Source organism: Pelodiscus sinensis, chromosome 32 (assembly GCF_052426305.1).
Source record: "Pelodiscus sinensis isolate ZL-2025 chromosome 32, ASM5242630v1, whole genome shotgun sequence".
In the NCBI taxonomy this organism is placed as follows: Eukaryota; Metazoa; Chordata; order Testudines; family Trionychidae; genus Pelodiscus; species Pelodiscus sinensis.
In genome coordinates, this window is record NC_143083.1 from 1,003,760 (window position 1) to 1,022,873 (window position 19,114).

The 19,114-nt window shown below is 47.5% G+C and overlaps 1 protein-coding gene across 3 annotated transcripts in view; it reads right to left on the reverse strand.

Annotated features, from left to right (window-relative positions):
• CPAMD8 (C3 and PZP like alpha-2-macroglobulin domain containing 8) overlaps positions 1-19,114 on the reverse strand; it is a 169,754-nt gene that overhangs the window by 116,832 nt on the left and 33,808 nt on the right. For all 3 annotated transcript variants that reach the window (XR_012896754.2, XM_075903346.2, XM_075903344.2), the window contains exons 6-10: positions 18,754-18,771; positions 18,055-18,109; positions 17,823-17,936; positions 15,011-15,095; positions 5,039-5,147 (exon numbers count right to left, since the gene is read on the reverse strand). Coding sequence is in view for 2 of the 3 variants with exons in the window: in XM_075903346.2 (XP_075759461.2) it covers positions 5,039-5,147; positions 15,011-15,095; positions 17,823-17,936; positions 18,055-18,109; positions 18,754-18,771 (381 nt within the window). In the remaining variant the exon portion in view is untranslated. The remainder of the gene's footprint in view (positions 1-5,038; positions 5,148-15,010; positions 15,096-17,822; positions 17,937-18,054; positions 18,110-18,753; positions 18,772-19,114) is intronic.

Here is a 19,114-nt window from a genome sequence, read left to right on the forward strand (position 1 = left end):
CGAACTACCTAGTTCGTGCCGCGTGTAGCCGCGGGCATGGAGTCCGAACTAGCGGACATTTAAAAATGGCGACACCCGGCAACATGCAAATGAAGCCCGGGAAATTCAAATCCCGGGCTTCATTTGCAACTCTGGTTGCCTACATTAACCACCCTAGTTCAAACTAGGGTGGTAGTGTAGACATACCCAGATTGTATATGTTATAGAATCATAGAATCATAGGACTGGAAGGGACCTCGAGAGGTCATCGAGTCCAACCCCCCGCCCTCAAGGCAGGACCAAGCTCCGTCTAAACCATCCCTGACAGATGTCTATCTAACCTGTTCTTAAATATCTCCAGAGAGGGAGATTCCACCACCTCCCTTGGCAATTTATTCCAATATTTGACCACCCTGACAGTTCGAAATTTTTTCCTAATGTCCAATCTAAACCTCCCTTGCTGCACTTTAAGCCCATTACTCCTTGTCCTGTCCTCAGAAACCAAGAGGAACAAATTTTCTCCTTCCTCCTTGTGACACCCTTTAAGATATTTGAAAACCGCTATCATGTCCCCCCTTAATCTTCTTTTTTCCAAACTAAACAAGCCCAGTTCATGAAACCTGGCTTCATAGGTCATGTTCTCTAGACCTTTAATCATTCTTGTAGCTCTTCTCTGTACCCTTTCCAATTTCTCCACATCTTTCTTGAAATGTGGCGCCCAGAACTGGACACAGTACTCCAGCTGAGGCCTAACTAGTGCAGAGTAGAGCGGCAGAATGACTTCACGAATTTTGCTTACAACACACCTGTTGATACAACCTAAAATCATATTTGCTTTTTTTGCAACAGCATCACACTGTTGACTCATATTCAACTTGTGGTCCACTATGACCCCTCGATCCCTTTCCGCCATGCTCCTTCCTAGACAGTCGCTTCCCATCTTGTATGTATGGAACTGATTGTTCCTTCCTAAGTGGAGCACTTAGCATTTCTCTTTATTAAACTTCATCCTGTTTACCTCTGACCATTTCTCTAACTTGCTAAGGTCATTTTGAATTATGTCCCTATCCTCCAAAGAAGTTGCAACCGCACCCAGTTTGGTATCATCTGCAAACTTAATAAGCGTACTCTCTATCCCAATATCTACATCATCAGTACGGGTCCCAAAACAGACCCTTGCGGAACTCCACTTGTTATCCCTTTCCAGCAGGATTTAGCACCGTTAACAACAACTCTCTGACTACGGTTATCCAGCCAATTATGCACCCACCTTATCGTGGCCCTATCTAAGTTATATTTGCCTAGTTTATCAATAAGAATATCATGCGAGACTGTATCAAATGCCTTACTAAAGTCTAGGGCTACGTCTACACTGGCCCCTTTTCCGGAAGGGGCATGTAAATTTCACGAGTCGTCGTAGGGAAATCCGCGGGGGATTTAAATATCCCCCGCGGCATTTAAATAAAAATGTCCGCCGCTTTTTTCCGGCTTTTAAAAAAGCCGGAAAAGAGCGTCTAGACTGGCCCCGATCCTCCGGAAAAAGTGCCCTTTTCCGGAGGGTCTTATTCCTACTTCAAAGTAGGAATAAGACCCTCCAGAAAAGGGCACTTTTTCCGGAGGATCGGGGCCAGTCTAGACGCTCTTTTCCGGCTTTTTTAAAAGCCGGAAAAAAGCGGCGGACATTTTTATTTAAATGCCGCGGGGGATATTTAAATCCCCCGCGGATTTCCCTACGACGACTCGTGAAATTTACATGCCCCTTCCGGAAAAGGGGCCAGTGTAGACGTAGCCTAGGTGTATGACATCCACCGCTTCTTCATCAATACTCTGGTTTAGCACTGCCTCAAGCCCCATCACCCTCACATAACACAGGTTGCCTCAGGTCACAACCGCCTCCTTCACTCAAACTTCCTCAGATCTCACACCCTCTCCTGCACCCCAATCCCATACCCTGAGCTCCCTTCTGCATGCACCCTAAGTTGATTATCAGGGTTCCCTCTAATTTTTTCCCTCCACAGGCAGAATAAATTTGGTTATGAGGCATGTGTCGCAAAGCAGGTCCTTTTGACCATGGCCTCGCGTGCGCATTGCCCATTCTGCCACACATAGACCCCTCACAGAAAATGTAGGCCGCTGTCACACTCTGAGAAAGCATAACTTGTAAGCACACAATGCAGCTTTCTGTGAACGGAATTTAACCTTGTAGGAATCTAAGAACAGGGAAGTGAGCATGAAAAGACAGAGCACAGCTGCAAGAAATAAATAAGACTCTCTTGACCAGTCCTTGAAGGTAGGCATAGGGAGATAAGACGCAACTGCCATGCACACTGACCATGCCCAGACCCGGCACTGTCCATGGGACCATCATGCGGGCATCATGAAAAATCCTATAGGGCAATTTTGCACACTACCTCATTACCAGCCTATCAGGCCCGGCCAGGGAACAGACCCTAATAAGGTACCGGATATCAGGTTATGTTATAAAACTCCCTCGACCCCTTTGTTCAGCGAGGTTCTGAGTGCTGAGGGCACTTGTCTTTTTTGTCCGGCTGAAGGATTGATCACCCTGAAGCTACCTCCTCACCCTTCGAGTCAAAGATAGGGGTGCGCGAGTCCTGAGCATGCTCCGAGTTCCAGTGTGTCTTTATGCTGTTATTGCTGGATTTGTAAGTATTGCTTAAATATATTAGTTATTGGTTTAATTAATAGTTGAAACATGTTTATTTCACTGTGTAATTCTGTAGAGTGTAACTGAGTTCTATTAACCATACTGTGTAAATTGTATAATCTTGTGTTGTGTAGTGGTGTTGTATTTAGGCCAAGTATAAGTGTTAGAAATAGAAACCCAGGAGTTGTTAAGTTGTAAAGATAGATTTATGTAAAGGTAGATTTACTCCACCAGCTGCCCTAAAATAACCATAGAGGGGCTGGCTGTGGACAGAGTTTATATTATCATTATATTGGCTTTGTTTTTGTATTTTTGCTTGCATGCTGCGCTGCTTTGAGCGAATTAGAGATGGTGATTTAATAGAATCGAATTATAATCACAAAGTTTGTAATCAGTTAAGTGCAGTTTGGTTCAGTTTTCCCCTCCTGTAAAAGCATTGGGCAATTGCTAGTTTAAAAAACCATTTGCTGGTCAGATTCCCATCAGCACTCTACCCCTGGCCACACTCCCACGAGCATCTTGCTCCTGCCTCCTCCCTCCTGGTCAGTCACCTACCCCCAGCTTGGGTTTTTTTTGGAGGGGTTGTTTTTTTGCATCTCACTTGTGTGGCTTCCACTGACTTTTCTGTGGATCAGTGACCCCTGCATCAAAACAGGTTCCCCGCCCCTCTCATAAATAAAGACAATGCTGAAAAATTTTGTGTGTGACATAGTATTTTATTTCAAAATGAAGCCTGGCCAACAAGCCCCCAATTGGGGCCAAGCCCCCATCTGACTGCAGCATCATAACACTGCTGCACCTCCCCAGACTCCAAATCTGAGCCTATCATACACTGGAACTCCCCTGTCCTGAGTCTCTCACATCCCCAAACTCCTGCACCCCCACATTCTCAGTCTTGTGCCACAACATTCCTGCACCATCCATACGCTGCAAATCTGTGTCCTGAGCCCAACATACTCTCAACCTCCCTGCCCTGAGCCCCTCACACACTCCAACCCAAACTCCTGCACCCTCACATCCACAAGCCTGTGGCTTGCTCAACATCCCAACCCTTCACCTGACCCCAATACTTCCCAGCCTGGAGCTCCCTCCCCAAGCCAGCATCCCCTTCTCCACCTCCTCCTGCACCCAAATTCCCTGCCAGAGCTTGCACTTCTTACCCTTTCCCACACCTAAATCCCTCATTCCCACCCCAGAGCTCGCACCTCCTGTCTCAACCCACTGTTGGGGATAGTAAGTGATGGAGAGGAGGGGAGCAGAGAGGGACCTCAAGGAAGGCGTGGGGTTTTGGGGAAGGGATTGGGTAGATTTTGGCTTCTCCTGACATTTAAAAAATGATCTTGGGTGTAAAAAGGTTGGAGATCACTGCTCTAGATATACCAGATCTACCACTTCCCCCCGTCCACAAAGCTTGTTACTCTGTCAAAGAAAGCTAGTAGGTTAGTAGATGGGCAGCTAGTGAGCAAGGATTCCACCAACACTAGGACCCACCAATACTGATTGGAGGGGAGAAATGGAAAATATGGGACCATCTGAGTATTCTAGAATGAATTTCATCAGATCCTGGTAACTTGAAGATATCTGATTTGATTAAGTAATTTTAAACTTTAGGGCTACATCTACACTGGCATGAATTTCCAAAAATGCTTTTAACTGAAAAGTTTTCCGTTAAAAGCATTTTCGGAAAAGTGCGTCTAGATTGGCAGGATGCTTTTCCGGAAAAGCACTTTTTGCGGAAAAGCATCCGTGGCCAATCTAGACGCAGTTTTCCGCAAAAAAGCCCCGATCGCCATTTTCGCGATCGGGGCTTTTTTTGCAGAAAACAGTACTATGCTATCTACACTGGCCCTTTTGGGCAAAAGTCTTTCGGAAAAAGACTTTTGCCCGAATGGGAGCAGCATAGTTTTTCCAGAAAAGCACTGATGATTTTACAATAGATCGTCAGTGCTTTTCCGGAAATTCAAGCGGCCAGTGTAGACAGCTGGCAAGTTTTTCCGGAAAAGCTGCTGATTTTCCGGAAAAACTTGCCAGTCTAGACACAGCCCTTCTGTCTCTATATTAACTTCTGATCCCATCCCATTTTCACTTGCATTTATTATGTTTGGCATCCAATCACCACCAACCTTCTTGGTAAAAACTGAAACAAAGTAGTAATTAATCACCTCTACCATTTCCAAATTCTGTTATTGTTTTTCCCTCTTCGTCGAGTAAGGGTCTTACCCTGTCCTTGGTCTTCCTCTTGCTTCTAATATTTTCTTGTTAGTGTTTTTATGATCTAGTATTTTTAGCATGTGTAGTTTAGGTGACACATTTAGACTCTGATATTGATATTGACATCTATTGGCACAGATCAGAAATTCCTATTGAAGCTGATTTAATGGTCCCACTCACCTCTATGGTTTTGAGGACTGGGTGTCCCACTTCATGCCTGTAGTACCCTACTCCATTTATAGTCATGTTGACAGTTAGCTTTCCTGTCACTGGTTTCCCAAATGTGTATCTGAAATAGGATAAGCAAGAAAATGAAAAACTCAGACTGGATCCTCTCCATTTCCTTGATTAACCCCATGCTTGACCCACAGGTTGTCATACCCAGAACTCAGAAAATAAAAGCCACCACAAGAAGCTATTTCTAAATGACAACTGTTAATATCTCAGTGAAAGCTTTTACATGAAAAATTGGCAAACAGTTGATCTAAACTAGACTGAAAACAGAAAGATCCCGTCTCTACCTCTGCTGGCTTTTGTACACAGAAGCATCCAGACTAACAGGGACCAGCTGACTTGAAAGTCAGATTAATCTCAAGCTCCATCTGTTTTAGGGTATTTTTTTAACTCAGCACAATCTTCTTCTAATTCCTATATTTTCCTTTTTTTCTGTTGAAAATAAGCATGTAGACTCTGCCACAATATAAACATTTCATGTTCATTCTGCGAGGAATGGGCAATTACTTTTAAAAGTTTCAGTGGAAACAGTTCCCTTTAAAATTTAAATACCAGCATTTATCTTACATTCAGACACAGGAGTCATATGCCAGCACAATGAAAAGAACCCGAAAGTAAAACTGAGCTGTCTACGTGCACTATCCAAGACAGTGAAATGCAAAAAAAATAAACAAACTACAGAAATGATTGAAAGTGCATTCAGTGCATCCTTTCACATTTAAATTATTATAATCAAGATGAAGACCTGTTTCCCTACTGTGCAACTTTTAACTTGAAAAGGTATCCATTTAATAGAAAAGTGCATCTGGGCTTAGCTAAAATTTTTCCTTCTTTGAGCAATAAGGTCTACAGATTTGTAGATAATTCTATTCTACCTTTCTAAATTACAGATGACTCAAAGAAAGGATATTTTAAGTAGGCAGAGAAAAATGTTCCTATCTTCATTGTGCTAAACACCATAGATTCGTTACAATGGTATTTTTCACAGCTATGCCAGAGTAGGCAGCAGGATCATCTTTTAAATATGGACTATCAACATTAAGTATATTATATACTGCATGTTCTCCTGGACTGTAAGGCAAGAAGGAGACTTCTGCTGAAAAAGGGCATTGGCTAAAGACATGATGTTCAATATGTACTCTTTGGTGAAGTTTTGGTCACATGGCTGCCTGGCAGATCTCATGACAAGAGATATGACTCTTATGCCTTTATCAAAGCTTTTGATACGGTCTCCCACAATATTCTTGCCAGCAAGTTAAGGGAATATGGATTGGATAAATGTACTGTAAGATGGATAGAAAGTTGGCTAGACTGTCGGGCCCAATGGCTCGATGTCAGGATGGCGGTCAGTTTATAGCGGAGTGCCCCAAGGATCTGTTCTAGGACTGGTTTTGTTCAACATCTTTATTAATGACCTGGATGAGGGAATGGATTGCACCCTCAGCAAGTTTGCAGATGACACTAAGGGTATGTCTACACTACCCCGCTAGTTCAAACTAGCGGGGGTAATGTAGTCATCCGCAGTTGCAAATGAAGCCCGGGATTTGAATTTCCCGGGCTTCATTTGCATGAAGCCGGCCGGCGCCATTTTTAAATGCCGGCTATTTTGGATCCCATGCTGCGCGGCTACACGCGACACGGACTAGCTAGTTCGGATTAGGCTTCTAATCGTGGAATGAGGCGTACAGCTAGTTCGGATTAGAAGCCTAATCCAAACTAGCTAGTCCTTGTTGTGTGTAGCCGCGTGGCACGGGGTCCAAACTAGCCAGCATTTAAAAATGGCGCCTGCTGGCTTCATGCAAATGAAGCCCGGGAAATTCAAATCCCGGGCTTCATTTGCAACTGCAGATGACTACATTACCCCCACTAATTCGAACTAGCGGGGTAGTGTAGACATACCCTAAGATAGGAGGAGAGGTAGATATGCTGGAGGGCAGGGATAGGGTCCAGAATGACCTGGACAGATTAGAGAACTGGATCAAAAGAAATCTGATGAGGTTCAACAAGGACAAGTGTCGAGTCCTGCACTTGGGATGGAAGAATCCCAAGCTTTGTTATAGGCTGCGGACTGAATGGCTAAGTAGCAATTCTACAGAAAAGGGCCTGGGGATTGCAGTGGATGAGAAGCTGGATATGAGTCAACAGTGTGTCCTTGTAGCCAAGAAGGCTAATGGCATATTAGGGTGCAATAGGAGGAGCATTGCCAGCAGATACAGAGAAGTGATTATTCCCCTTTATGTGGCTCTGGTGAGGCCACATCTTGAATACCGTGTCCAGTTCTGGGCCCCCCACTATAGAAAGGATGCAGACGCATTGGAGAGGGTCCAGGGGAGGGCAACCAAAATTTTAAGGGTGCTGGAGTGCATGACCTATGAGGAGACACTAAAGGATTTGGGTTTGTTTAGTCTGCAGAAGAGAAGAGGGAGGGGGGATTTGATAGCAGCCTTCAACTTCCTGAAGGGAGGTTCCAAAGAGGATGGCGAGAGGCTGTTCTCAGTAGTGACGGATGGCAGAACAAGGAGCAATGGTCTCAAGTTGTGGTGGGAGAGGTCTAGGTTGGATATTAGGAAAAACTATTGCACTAGGAGGGTGGTGAAGCACTGGAATGGGTTACCTAGGGAGGTGGTGGAATCTCCATCCCTAGCAATTTTTAAGTCTCGGCTTGACAAAGCCCTGGCTGGGTTGATTTAGTTGGGGTTGGTCCTGCCCTGCCCCAGGGAAAGGTGGTATTTCCTCAGAAATCCTTATATGCGCTAACGGTACCCTAGTCTCAGAGCTGTATAGAATACTCTGCCAATGTTGGAGAGAAGGCAGCGTACCGCAAGATATGAGGGATGCTAACATCGTTACTGTCTACAAGAACAAGGGTGACAAAAGCGATTGCAATAACTATTGCGGCATCTCCCTTCTCAGCACCGTGGGGAAGCTATTTGCACGTGTTGTCATGAAGAGGCTCCATGTTATTGCAGAGAGAGTCTACCCTGAGTCTCAGTGTGGGTTCAGAGCTGAACGGTCCACCATAGACATCGTTTTCTCTGTTAGGCAACTACAAGAAAAGTGCAGGGAACAGAACAAACCTTTGTATATTGCTTTCATCGATCTAACCAAAGCATTTGACCTTGTCAGTAGAAAAGATCTGGTCGCAATTCTGGCTAAGATCAACTGTCCTCCAACTCTGCTCAGCATTGTTAGGGCCTTCCATGATGGCATGAGGGGGACCATGGTATACGATGGATCTACATCCGAACCCTTCGAGATTCTCAGCGGAGTGAAGCAGGGGTGTGTGCTGGCTCCAACACTGTTCAGCATCTTCTTTGCAGTTTTGCTCAAATATGCCTTTGGAACTGCTATAGAGGGCATCTTTCTCCGCACGAGAATGGACAGCAACCTCTTCAAACTGTTGAGGCTTAGAGCAAAGACCAGGGTGCTTACGAAGCGTCTAAGGGAGTTCCTTTTTGCTGACGATGCAGCTACTGCTGCTCGCACTCAGCAGGAACTGCAGTCACTCATAACTCGCTTTGCGGACGCATGTATGGAATTCGGCCTCACAATCAGCTTAAAGAAGACCCAGGTGATGGGCCAAAGCGTGGGTAACGAGCCATTCATCAGTGTGTTAGATTACGAACTGGAAGTCATCCATGAGTTCGTGTACCTAGGCTCTACGATCTCGGACAACTTGTCATTTGATAGCGAGATTAACAAGCGCACTGGAAAAGCCGCCACAACGTTCTCCAGGCTGACGACGAGAGTATGGGCCAATAATAAGCTCACTGTACACACCAAGGTGCAGGTCTACACAGCCTGTGTTTTGAGCACACTGTTGTACGCTAGTGAAACATGGACTTTGTGCTCAAAACAAGAGCAGCGGCTCAACACATTCCATATGCGTTGCCTTAGGCGTATACTTGGTATCTCATGGCAGGACAAGATCCCCAATAGAGCAGTGCTTGAGAGGGCGGGCACTGTCTCCATGTTCACCCTTCTCAAACAGAGGTGTATGCACTGGTTTGGCCATGTCTCACGTATGTTGGATGGCCGAATACCGAAGGACCTTCTCTTTGGCGAACTGGCGTCTGGAAAGAGGCCGAAAAGGCAACCTAAATTGCGCTATAAGGACACGTGCAAGCATGACCTCAGCGCTCTCTCTATCAGTGTGAACACCTGGCATTTGCTCGCCTTAGACAAGTATGCCTGGAAACAGGGAGTGAAGGAAGCTCTTGCTATGTGTGAAACTACCTTGGTGAAGGAAGCAGAAGACAAGAGAGCCCTCAGGAAGATCTGTGCCCATGATACCAGAGCGACATCTGCCTACTGCTGCTCACAGTGCAGAAAGGACTGCCATTCCTGGATTGGATTGCACAGCCACAGAAGACGCTGCTCGAATCAGTCCAACAGGGGCGCAAACCCATGATCCTTTGGGATCGAAGGATGCCTATGATGGATGGTTCTGCCTTGGGCAGGACTTGATGACCTCCTGAGGTCTCTTCAAGCTCTATGATTCAATGATTCTATTCCCTCAGATTGTCCATGTTCCCACAGAGCAGACTTTGAAAGAAAGGGTATTTCTTGTATTTCATTCAAGAATGAATGAAGAGTACAATATTAGTTTCATCTGAGTGGGCATGTAATCCAACCAACTCAGTCCTGGAGCTCAGGCCTATGTTCTGGCCAGCACACACCCTGTTTCCAATCTATGTAAGCCCAGGACAAACAAATGTGCCCTATATAGACAAGGGCCCCCCAGCCTGTGGTCCAGCAGGGCTTCAGTCTATAAGCCTAGACTCTGGGGCTGGCCCAGGCAAATAAACAGACACCCACAGTGGTCCCCATTAAGCCCAGGCCTTTACTACAGGGTGGGGTAAGCAAACAAACACAGTTCATGGGCTAGGCCAAACCCCTGGGGCAGGGCGGGCAAGGCTGACATACAACATAGTTTATAGTCTCTAGGGCTATGTCTATATTACACGCTTATTTCCAAATAAGTAATTTTGAAATAATAACCCCCACAATAACTATTTTGAAATAGTGCATCCACACTACAAGTCCCCATCACAAAACTACAGTTTTATAGCAAAAGAGCAAGTCCACACTTACTGGAGGCTGAACTGCATTTAAAGCCCCCTGGAGGCACTCCGGGCAGGGTGTCAGGACAGCAATCACTTCCTGCAGCTACTTCCTGAGGCTGAGACTCGTGATTAAAGGGGCTCCTCTCTACAGCCACCTTTCACACTCTTCTCCATTGCCTACCTCCTTGAGGGACAGAAAACTCACATTGCATGCTCTGGTTGCCCTTGCAGACACCATAGCAATTCCAACATGGAGCTGGAGCTGCTGCAAAGCAGTGCTAGTCTCTTAGGGTATGTCTACACTACCCTGCTAGTTCGAACTAGGAGGGTAATGTAGTCATCCGCAGTTGCAAATGAAGCCCGGGATTTGAATTTCCCGGGCTTCATTTGCATGAAGCCGGCCGGCGCCATTTTAAATGCCGGCTAGTTCGAACCCCGTGCTGCGCGGCTACACGCGGCACAGAGTAGCTAGTTCGGATTAGGCTTCCTCGTTCCACGAGGAGTACAGCTAGTTCGGATTAGAAGCATAATCCGAACTAGCTACTCCGTGCCGCGTGTAGCCGCGCAGCACGGGGTTCGAACTAGCCGGCATTTAAAAATGGCACCGGCTGGCTTCATGCAAATGAAGCCCGGGAAATTCAAATCCCGGGCTTCATTTGCAACTGTGGATGACTACATTACCCTCCTAGTTCGAACTAGCGGGGTAGTGTAGACATACCCTTAGACCTCCTACATCACTTCCTGGAGCAGTTTATGCAGACTGCCCATGTGATACTGCAGGAGCATGACAACCAGCCTGGAATGGGGACCTCCTCATCCAGGCCCAGGCGCTCCTCATACACCACATACTTTTCCATCCTCCCTTGCACACTGTGAACCACTGCTTCTAGTGGCAGGAGACCACTTCTGACTGGTGGGACCACATTGCCATGGAGCAGTGGGATGACCACCAGTGGCTGAGAACTTCCGCATGTGGAAGAACACCTTCATGGAGGTGCGGCTCATCCCTGCCCTCTGGCAATGGGACGCCCGGCTGAGACCTGCCATCTCCCTCCAGCAGCGCGTTGTCATTGCACTCTGGAAGCTCGCCACACCAGACAGCTACCGCCCCATCGGGAACCAGTTTGGCACGGGGAGATCAACCGTCGGGACCATGCTCATGCAGTTTGACTATTTTACTATTGTAATGGGAGAGTGGTGAAGCACTGGAATGAGTTTCCTAGGGAGGTGGTAAAATCTCCATCCCTAGAGGTTTTTCAGTCCCTACTCGACAAAGCCCTGCCTGGGATATTTTAGTTGGGGCTGGTCCTGCTTTGGGACGGGACTTGGACTTGGGGACCACCTGAAGACTCTTGCAATCCTGTGATTTTATATTTCTGTAACCCTTCTGCCAGGCCGAATTAATAGCAGCAAGGGCCGGGTTCAGTATCTAAGGGTCTCCTCTCAACAAGATAATACAACACTGGCTCAAGCCCCTACCCTGGGAAATCTTACATACACCTCTGGGTGCCTCAAAGAGGCAATTCTTCCCCTCTCGCAAGCACAGAGCCTCAGTATAGCAGCAAACCTTTAATAACATGAGGTAACCGACATCAGCATTAACTTGGGGAAACACCACAACTCGGATTCATAGACCAAACATGAGTGAAGACCCTCCCCCAGCCACGAATCCCCCAGAGTCCCAAAAGTCCAACACCCCAAGAGTCTCTGCCCCGGGTCAGTGCCACCCCAGGGTTCAAAAGTTCACCCGGCAGGGTTTTACCATCCCAATCTGGAGGGGGCGGAGAGTGATACACCTTACGTGGCCGCCTGGACCTCACAAAAGAACAGTTCAGGCTCAGCAGAGGCCTCGTAGTAGTGGAGAGTGCCTTCAGCCACTTCAAGGGGAGGTTCTGTAGTCTCCCCACTCTCCTGGAACTCAGCGACCAGAAGATCCCCTAGGTGGTGGCAGCTTGCTGTGTATATTTCACAGTATATGTGAAAATAAGGGGGAGACTTTCCTGCCAGTGTGGGGGCAGAAGCTTAGTGGCTGGCCAAAGCTTTTGAGTAGCCAGACACTGCTGCCATTCAGCGAGCCCAGCAGGGAGCTTTGCTCATCCAGAAGGCCCTGAGGGAGAGTTTCAGCCAAGGACACCTGTGACACACTCCCCTGGGCCTCCCAACAAGAGGCCTCTGCATTGCCCCTCGGTGTCTTTCTTTCCCCAGCCCTCGCTTCCCCCCTCCCCTATAGATCAAATAAAAAAAACAATTGTCTTATTTTTATTTGGGGAATATATAACAAGGAGAGACTGGAGAAAGAAACCTGGGAGGGAGGAGGAAGCGGGAGGAGGGTATCAGGGATGGGGCTGGGACTGGTGCCTGCCTCTGATACCTCGGGACACTTCAGCTGCCTAAGAGGTCCCAGCACCACATGTTCACAGGCGTCAGCAGCCCCAGGAGGGCTATAAGGAGGAGAAGCCAGGAGGTGGGGGTAGGGGGTGGGAGGTGGCTGGTGGACCAATCAATAGCCATGACCAGATGCTCCATGACTGTGGCGATAAAAGGAGCACATGGTCTCCTGCTGGTCAGATCCTCCTCCTCAGCTTCCGGTCCACCCAGTGCTCCTGGTGCTCCTCCTCAAAGTTCCTGTTCAAGGAATAGAGGCACTAGAGGTATTCCTGCACAAAGTAATCGCTATGGGTATGTCTACACTACCCTGCTAGTTCGAACTAGCGGGGTAGTGTAGACATACCCTATGTCACCTGCAGCTCTTGCGGGGCTAGAAGGATGGCGCAAGAGGTGTTGGATGCACCACACTTGCAGCTGGCTCAGCTGTGAAGAAAAGTGACAAGGGCAGTCATCCCAGGAGACACTGTACATGAACCCTAATCTCTGAGCTGACACCAAAGGTCTCAGTTCAGATGATGGCCATGTGCAATGTCCCAGGGGATCCTCGCTACCCCCATGTTCCAGAGACAAGCAGATATGGGAAGTTGCTGGCCAGGCCAGGAGCCTGCGGGCAGGAGGGGGGAATGAGGTGGCTTGGCTTCTTACGGTGTTCCACACACACACCAGATATGGCACTGGCGGCATCCCACAGAGAGAGAACTTCTATCCCTGCCTGCTGGAGGGGGAGTAAGGATGTTGGGGGAAGTGTGTGTGAGTGGTAGAAGCCACTTGCTGGAGAGAATGGTACTGGGGTCCCTTCCTCTTCTTTCCCCCAGCAGGTTCCCGTGCAGGGGATTGGTGTCCACTGCATCGCCGCACTTGACCTCAGTGCAGGCTCGAGCTGGTGGTGTGTGTGGCATGCTGTGTGTTTCCATGACCCACACGTTGTGTGTTTCCTTAGTAATGGCTTGTCATGGGAAGGAGTCCCATCACCGAGTCCAGAGTAAGGAATCTTGTGAGAAGGAGTGAGGAGTTCCTATGGGAGGGCCTCCCGGCATTGAGTGTTCCAGACTGCTGCTTCATGTGCATCCACATTGTGCGTGCCCCATGCCAAGAAGGCCAAGCAAGGAGTGTGCAGCCCCTCATAGCCCGCTGCCTCCCCCGCATGTAGATAGGGAAAGTTAGGGCGCTTCAGGTGAGTTCTATCTCTGGCTTTGTCTGAGCCATGGGCGACACCCTGGGACTGGCTCCAGGCTGAGGATCAGCTCCTGGCTCGCAGGCATGGTGTCCAGGCTGGCCTGCTCCTCATCCTCCTTGTTGCCACTGTCCTCCTCCAGAGCCCTGCCCTCCTGGAGGCTGACGAGAGGCATGTCTAGGCCAGAGTTGATGATGGGGGAGAAGTAACCAGCCTTGCTCCCAGGATGGCAATCAGCAGCTCAAAGTAGCAGCAGGTGTGTGGTACCACTCCAAAGTGGGAACTTTGTTCTCTGGCTTTCGTGTATCCTTGACACAGTTCTTTAATCTTCATGCGCACTTGGTCCAGGGTTCTGACGTGCCTCTTCTGGCCAGGCTGGTGGCTATCCTTCCACAGACATCGGCATTTTGGTGTCTGGTGTGGAGATCCTGGATGTTCCTCTCCTCGCCCCAGGCCTCTACGAGATCCAGGATCACTACACCAGTCCAGGCCAATGCCCTCTTTTTCCCCTGGCCAAGGGCTTCAGAGGCAGCTGCTGGAATGCTTACAGCCATGGGGGGGCTCAAAGTGAGCACTGGGGTTTGCCATTGATGCAGTGCAGGGTGCTGCTGTATGGCACAGAGCTGGTAGGGCCAGTGTGGTGCCACAAGCCCCTTTCCTTCTGCCTGCAGCTTTAAAGACTAAAGAAGAAGGGAGCATTAAAGTTGTCAGGGGTTTGGCCAGGGCAGCTGAGAAAGGCCTTTGGAAGCCAATTATTTTGCAACAGCAGCAGCTGAGCATTCACACTAACCCTATTTGAAATAACAATTTCAAAATAGGTGTTATTCCTGATGAGAAGCAGGGTTTATTATTTCAAAATAAGAAGCCTGTTGCACTAGCTGCCTCAACACTAAAGCAGACCTGCAGGGAGCCTCTCCTCAAACAGCAAATGCAATCCTGGGACATGATTAGGAATCAAATACCCATTGTAGCAGACCTTAACATGAAGAAAAATGATAAGCCAAACATCAGAGTAGCTTCCTCTTCCTCCAGAGGCCTTATGCATGAAGGATTCACTCAACACACAGTACAGAATATAACTAGCGATATATAGGTGATGGAGGAATTAGAAACTTTAATGTGGAAGCCAGAAGACCACGTGTCACAGGAAAATCTGACAATGCTCTGACGTCATGCTGGAAAGTTCTGGGGATGAGACACATGCTGTCTCTGAGCTTAGATGACTGCACCATCCCACAACTGCACTGCAATTTATAAAATATGGGACTATATCTATGACATGTCCCCTACCTGGCATGTACAGTTCCTTTTTCACAAGTTGCAAGATCTCGGATATATGGAGGAGGGTCAATCAACAGCTCAAATTTTGGTAACACTAAAATGGAAAGAAAAAGAGAAAAGATGTTTTAGAACGATCTTAGAATGTAGGATACACTAACTGTTATACACCTCTGACAAGATCCATTCTTGTGGTTAGAGTGCATCAGGCAAGGTGAGGAGACAGAATCTTTAATAGAAAACAAAAGCAACATAACAATATCAGCTAATGCAGCAAATCAGAATCCTACTAGAAAGGTGCTATTAGTGACCATTCTCCAGAACAAGTTAGGGATCAGCTCCCCCATGTTTGTACATCATGGTCCCATATGGAGGATCTGAGCTAGAGAACTAAACCCAAAACTTCATTTATAGGCTGGGCTGCAGACACAATACTTTACTTCTTGGAGCCAGGGGCAGGAGCATGGTGCATTTCCTGCAGTCCCTCCCACCACCATTTTAGGAATCAATGTGGTCTGAAGATATTCAGAGACCGGAGCACTGAGCACAGTACAAATACCTCCGTGGATTGGGTCAGATATTATACATTGGGATATGGGGGGAAACAAACCCAATCTCTCATCACCCAGGGTACGTCTACACTACAGCGCTAATTCGAACTAACGCGTCTAGAACTAAAAACTAGTTCGAATTAGCGTTTTGCTAATTCGAACTAGCAAGTCCACACTGAGTGGACCCTGAAGCGGGGTTAAGGCTGGCCGGAAGCAGTGCCGGCAGGGCATCAGAGGAGGACTTAGAGCGTGGAGCTGCTGTCTCAGGCTAGCCGAGGGCTGCGCTTAAAGGGTCCCGACCCCCACCCCGGACAGACAGTCCTGGCTTGGAGTGCCCGGAGTACCCACACTGGGCACATCACACCACTCGGCCATCAGCCCGGCTGCACTTGCCGCAGGCTGCCATCTGGGGAGAGGGGGCAATTGGGGGGCTGCAGGAGAGCTTCCACCCCCAGAAGCCCGCAGAGCCAGCCCAGTCCTCCCCATCAGGGGTGCATACCCCATTCCTCCCTCACCTCCTTCCACTTACCCTTCCCTAGTCCCTCTTCTTGATGTACAAAATAAAGAACAATTGTGTTCAAAAATGGAATCTGTCTTTATTGAACAAAACTGGGGGAGACTGGGAAAAGGAGGTGGGAGAGGGGAAGAGAGAGGCTGGGAGAGGGGAGGGCATCTAAAATGATCAGGGGTTGGGAACAGGTCCCATATGAAGAGAGGCTAAAGAGACTGGGACTTTTCAGCTTAGAAAAGAGGAGACGGAGGGGGGACAGGATAGAGGTCTCTAAAAGCAGGGGTTGGGTGGAGAGGGTGCATGCAGAAAAGTTCTTCATTAGTTCCCATAAAGAAGGACTAGAGGACACCAAAGGAAAGGAATGGGTAGCAGGCTTCAAAGTAATAACAGAAAGTTGTTCTTCACAAAGCAAAGAGTCAACCTGTGGAACTCCTTGCTGCAGGAGGCTGTGAAGGCTACAACTAGAACAGAGTTTAAAGGGAAGTGAGATCAAGTCATGGAGGTTGGGTCCATGGAGTGGTATTATCCAGGGGGTAGGAGTGGTGTCCCTGCCCAAGGTTTGTGGAAGGCTGGAGAGGGATGACACGAGACAAATGGCTTGGTCACTGTCTTCGGTCCATCCCCTCCAAGGTCCCTAGGGTTGGCCGCTGTCGGCAGACAGGCTACTGGGCTAGATGGACCTTTGGTCTGACCCAGGATGGCCATTGTAAGCTCAGGGCTCAGGGTCGGGGGTCTCAGTGGATCCCCTTGATTTTCATGCACACCTGCTCCTGGGTGGCCAGGCTGGCAGCTCTCCTGCCCTAGCCGGCCACTTTCCTGTGCCTAGTGCGGAGGTCGTGGACGAGGTCCACGATGTCCGCACTAGCCCAGGTGGGTGCCCGCCTCTTGCGGTCCCGGGCAAGCTCCCGTGAGCCGCCAGCCTGGTCCCGGGAAGAGGAGGAGGGCTGGGGGGCATCGGGTGGCTGGCTTGTGCCGTGCCAGGTGCAGGGTCTGCTAGCTGGGTGCTGGCAGGCTTGCTCCTGGCACGGGCACCGTAGCCAGCCCGTGCCCCTTTAAGGGCTCCGGGGCCGGGAGGGGGGCAGACGAGTTTCCCTGGTGTTGGCCAGAGTGGCCACCAGGGAAACCTGGGGAGGGCTAGCCTCCCACTAGTTCGAAATAAGGGTCTACACAGCCCTTAATTCGAACTAGTAAGTTTGAACTAGGCTTAATCCTCGTGGAAAGAGGATTACCTAGTTCGAACTAAGCGCTCCGTTAGTTCGATTTAAATTCGAATTAACGGAGCGCTAGTGTAGCGCCTATGAAAGTTAGTTCGAACTAACGTCCGTTAGTTCGAACTAACTTTGTAGTGTAGACATACCCCCAGAGACTCTGAGATAGGGTAGGGAGCAATAAAAGTAAAACAGAGAGGGGCAATGATTAGGAATTCTCAGAGTCCCAAGTTGGGATCTGGTGAGGGAAGGAAAATAATTTAGTGACTGAATTAAAATAACTTCAACAAATGAATTGTTTGTTACCTATATGCATGATTGTGTCACATAATGATGCATACAAACCCCTTTATAATATAAAGAAGATATCAACAATTTGTTTTGTTACAATTCAAGGGTGCATTTCCTGCAACGTTACATTAACATGATTTTTTCTCCTGGACTTTTTAATACATCATTTCTTGGTTATTTCAACTTAAATAAAAAATGTTTCATACAGGATTCTGAGTATTGTGGGGATTATGATTAAAGTTGACTTTCAGGCAATAACTTACCATATTTCTGAACTTCAAAGGATTTGTTGTATGTGTGCCCTTGCATTTCAGCAAAGATAAACCACTCACCAAATACTGGCTGATCAGACAAGGGGAAACTCATATTTACAATACCTAAGTGAAAAGAAAAGACACTGATATTCAGAGAGGGCTCACAATCTCTGGAAAGGTTTATTTCAATAAAACCCCACAAAGGCAGACAAGCAGAAAACTGTCACATGCTGAAACTTACCACAACAGAGTGGCTTCATATTGCTCCATTCTATCATCCGAGATCCCCGAGGATCCTAGAAAATGGTTTAGGACAAGAGACATTATCACAACAAAGGTAAATTTCACTAGTACTTTTAACTGAAAATCTTACTTTTATACAAATAATTAGCATCAATTGCTAAAAAAACAATAATGATCCATTGCTTGGGATATTTTGTGTCAGCACTAAAGCCAGTCAGTCAGTTAACAAATGTACAGATCATGGGACCAGCTCTTCCGTTTGTTATCAGATAAATTAGTTTAAAGGGGATGGTCAAAGAAAGGATCCCATATTCACTTCAAAACAAAGAAGAAAGGGAGAGGGATATATGAATAACCCAGCAAGATCTCTCCATCTCCATGAATTTCTAATAAGTCCATTGCCATATGTCTGGGTGCAGAGACAATCATATTACCCCAGCCAGATGCAGCATAAGAATGTATCGTTACAAGCAAAATGAGAGAGATGGGGTAAGGTTGTTATATTCATAAACCCCAGGGGATGTAACCAATTTGTTCTGTTTTCCCTTGAAGAGGCATTCATGGGAAAACATTCCTGAGCTCAAAGGAGTGATGGCGATGATAAATCTGGCAGAGCATGAACCTATGACTTGCTCCCTTTAGAAAGGCCTCAATGACCTTATGTAACGATGCCACTTGCTAAATGGCAGATACTCACAACTATGTAGGCTTCAATCTGAAAGAAACAAAGAATAAGACACGCATGAGACAAAGCTGTATTTTTCAATCTCATGAAAAGCTGTGAGCCTGGCATAAGCACGGTATGCCACAGGATTTCTGATAATATAATAATATAATATCAGTGTATCTGAAAGAGCAGTTTGGTCAAAGAATCATTTCACTCAAGCATTTCACTTGAAAACTAGCCTCTCAAGTCTCTGGTTAAGTGACTGATCCTGGCCTCTAGATGCTCCTATACAATCAGTGTCAAAGTGCTAGCCCCTCAAATACTCATCTTTCAGCTGCTTTGGCCTAATTATGTTTCATTTCACTATAGTATTATACCTACATAAAGCAAG